We start from the raw sequence: 3,582 nt of genomic DNA, 5'->3' as shown, positions 1-3,582 counted from the left end.
TATTCATATATTTGCTTCCCTTGGTTATATAAAACACTAAAATCCTCAAAAATCAAAACCTAAGCTAATATTTTCATTTTCTTAGCAACAGTTGTCACCTGATTCTCACACGAAAACTGTATATAAGTCTTTTTGTCCCATCATGTTGGTGAGCGTGTTAATTTTCTTTGTCTTGATCTTAAGCATGTTTTCAAATGCATTTCTAATGTCTTTCTTGTGAGCACGAACATCCACCATAAAAACTAATGTATTTTCTTTTACGATTTTTTGTAGTAAGGCTATGGTAACAAGTGGATACTTGAGAAGTTGTTGATAGTCCAATGATGTTTGTGTGGTTGTGCTTTCTTTTGGAGATTGCTTTGAATGGACAAATGTTACGGATTTTTTTTTTAGGAATTGGTTCCTTGAAATTGTCAAGTTTAGGCTTACTTGGTGTTGATACATTTCTCTTGGGTTCAAGTTTCTGATATAACAAAGTAAAAGAAATACAAAACAAGTGTAAAATAATCAATTACATTAATTGCATTAATAGAGCATTTAAATATTGTCATACAAAAAAAAACATACCACTTTTAATGATCCTAAAGTGCATCTTGTTGAGAATTTAGATGTAGTGGAAGTAACTTGACATTTGTTCAAGAAAAGTTGTTATAAGAATGATGGTAGTGGTGCAATCGATAAAGGAATGAATGGTTCATTCAACTGGAAACACAGGAAAAAAAACATTTTGGTTTTGCGAGATGGAATGGAATGGGCGAATCTTGAAGGAATGTGGTTCCTTATGTTGTCTTGATTTATTTTTGATAAATAACTAAAAATATATTATTTTTATTATAATCATTTTAGGGTTTTAATGAGTTTCTATTATGTCTAATCTTTTTTTTTTGGTTAATCTCCTTAAGGACCTTATATTTTGTGCTTTTTCTGGATGAAACCTCAAATTTATTTTTTTCCTGCAAAAGACATTGTATTTTTTCATTTTTTCTGATCGGACCCTTTTAGTTATTTTTTTCCAAAAAAAAGTTGTAAAATGTGAGAGGTTTTTCGAGAAAAACTAAAAAAGTCGGGGTTTATTTGAAAGAAGTTAGAAGGTTGAGATTTTTTTGAAAAAAATATAAAGTTGAGGGTTTTTTTGGAAAAAACGAAAAAATACGTCTTTTTTAGGGCAAAAAATAAAGTTGAGGCTTTACCTGAAAAAACACATAAAATATAAGGTTTTTTATGAGATTAACCCTTTGTTTTTTAAGTAAAGGTTCATTATAATTTAAATTACGTACATTATATGCAAGAGTAGTTGCGAGGAAAAAAAAAAGGCAAATAGGTAATTAGTTAGTGTCTTAACCCATTAAACATACTTCACCTAATAATATTTAAACATAATACAACCAACATGATTAACAAAAGAAACAAAGCCAAAATCAAGATCCAAAACTAAGTTTGGTAGTAAACAAAATACCAAACAAAAGTCAAATTGTCAACCTACATGCTTCTCATTTTCATTTTCATCTTCATATCTTTGCTTCCCTTGGTTATATACAACATTAAAATTAAAATCCTCGACAAAATCAAAATCTAAGCTAAGATTTTCATTTTCTTAGCAACAGTTGTCGCCTGATTCTCAGGCGACAACTGTATGAAAGCTTTTTTAGTCCCATCATAGTTGATGAGCGTGTTGATTTTCTTTGTCTTGATCTTAAGCATATTTTCAAACGCGTTTCTAATATCTTTTTTGTTAGCACGAACATCCACCATAAAAACTAAAGTATTTTCTTTTATGATTTTTTGTATTGCGGCTTCGGTAACAAGTGGATACTTGAGAACTAGTTGATAGTCCAATGATGTTTGTGTGGCTGTTCTTTCTTTTGGAGATTGCTTTGAATCGACAAATGTTAAGGATTGTTTTTCGGGAATTGGTTCCTTGAAATTGGCAAGTTTAGGTTTACTTGGTGTTGATATGCTTCTCTTGGGTTCGAGTTTCTGATATAACAAAGTAAAAAAATACAAAACAAGTGTAAAATAATCAATTACATTAATAGCATAAATAGAACATTTAAATATTGTCACACATTTACTTTCCTATTGCATCTCATACAAAAATGAAAAACCTACCACTTTTAACGTTTGTTCAAGAGAGTTGTTATAAGAAATGACGATAGTAATGGAAACGAAACATGACCATGGAATGCAATCACTCATTCCATAAGTACCTTGTCCATTCCATTCATTCGTCATTCCATTCCATCCTAGACACACGAGATAACATATGAATAAACTTATTTGGGCACAAAATTGCAAACTTCAACACGTTTTGCATCACTAATTTCCATTTTCAATATTTAAGAAAATGCATTAAACACATCTTTTGACTTTAATCCTTTACATTTTAATATTAATTTAGGATAAATCCTATACCATTACCACATGAAAAAACTCACCCTCCCTTCCATATCCTTTTCCTCACAAATGTTGTATGCACTATCTATGAAGGCTTAAAAAGAACATCAAGAATAAAACTAGTGGAATAACAATATGTTTCGTTTTCTCCATATAAGTCCTAAGTAGTTACCTTTTAGATGTTAAAAGTGGCCACTACTACTTGTAAAACAAAAAGGGATTACATGTTGACACCAAAGAAGCACATCAACACTACTTGTAAAACAAGATCTAACTTTTAACCATTTTTTAAAACTTATACTTTCTCACCATTGTGTTTTCATATCCACAATCACAACACATTTCAAGGTTTTACTTCTTATTTGACCATTTTGCAACCCTCTATAAATGTCAGAGAACAATCTGCAACCGAAAACACATGTGGCTTTGATAACTAGTTTGCAGATTCTGAATTCTTAGGCTGTTCTAACTTTGAATTACTTTGCACTCAGGTTAATTACATAACCATACTGGATTTGTTCATAGAAACACACATACGAACATTGGCAATGTCCTCGAGAGGAAGAGTTTAAACGTCGAATTTAAAATTTCACATAAGCATATAAATGGCACAAGAAATTTCATATGCGAAAAAAGGGATAAGAAGTTACCGATTCATCCTGGTAAGCTTTGATTGCAAAAGAAGATGGATTATGCGTGAAATTTGAAGGAAATTTGAAGTTGATAGGGTTTACAAAACCCCCTTTTGAAGAAGCAAAAGCTTTCACCGATGGCGGAGATGCAGATGAATGATTTCTGATCTGGACAATCATGTTAGAAGAGGAAAATATGACTGCCATGGATTTGCTGTTTTCTTGAATTACTGATAAAAAAGAATTACGAATTTTGGAAGATATGAAAGGGTTTAATGGATGAAGAGGGTTTGTGGCTTTGGAGTCTGGACTGTTTCACGGATAAAAGATTATAATGTTATTGCAAGATAACCCCTGATGTTTTGTTTTTTTCAAACCCGTACCCAATATTTTCCTTCTCATCACAATCTTTCCCTGAATAAAACATCGGTGAATGAACTACATGCGATTCAAAGACGATATGGACTAACTCGTAGAAACAAGTAACCAAATTTATATAAAACATGCCATAAAATATAAAATCAATACAAACCTAAATTGGTAAGAACTAAATCAA

General features: G+C 31.1%; 1 protein-coding gene across 1 annotated transcript; it reads right to left on the bottom strand.

Moving 5' to 3' along the window:
* Positions 1–1,409: 1,409 nt before the first annotated feature.
* On the bottom strand, positions 1,410–3,334 carry LOC145109096 (large ribosomal subunit protein uL23y-like). The gene is made up of 2 exons (XM_079046211.1): positions 3,045–3,334; positions 1,410–1,977 (listed from the first exon to the last, which is right to left on the bottom strand). The coding sequence occupies exons 1-2, from the start codon at positions 3,231–3,233 to the stop codon at positions 1,573–1,575; spliced, it is 594 nt and encodes a 197-aa protein (XP_078902337.1). The 5' UTR covers positions 3,234–3,334; the 3' UTR covers positions 1,410–1,572.
* Positions 3,335–3,582: the final 248 nt, after the last annotated feature.

The sequence above is a fragment of the Lactuca virosa genome, chromosome 4 (genome assembly GCF_052849685.1).
Source record: "Lactuca virosa cultivar CGN04683 chromosome 4, Lactuca_virosa_CGN04683_v6, whole genome shotgun sequence".
NCBI lineage: Eukaryota > Viridiplantae > Streptophyta > Magnoliopsida > Asterales > Asteraceae > Lactuca > Lactuca virosa.
Note: the sequence above shows the minus strand (reverse complement) of the source record. Positions and strands in the feature narration are given on the sequence as shown.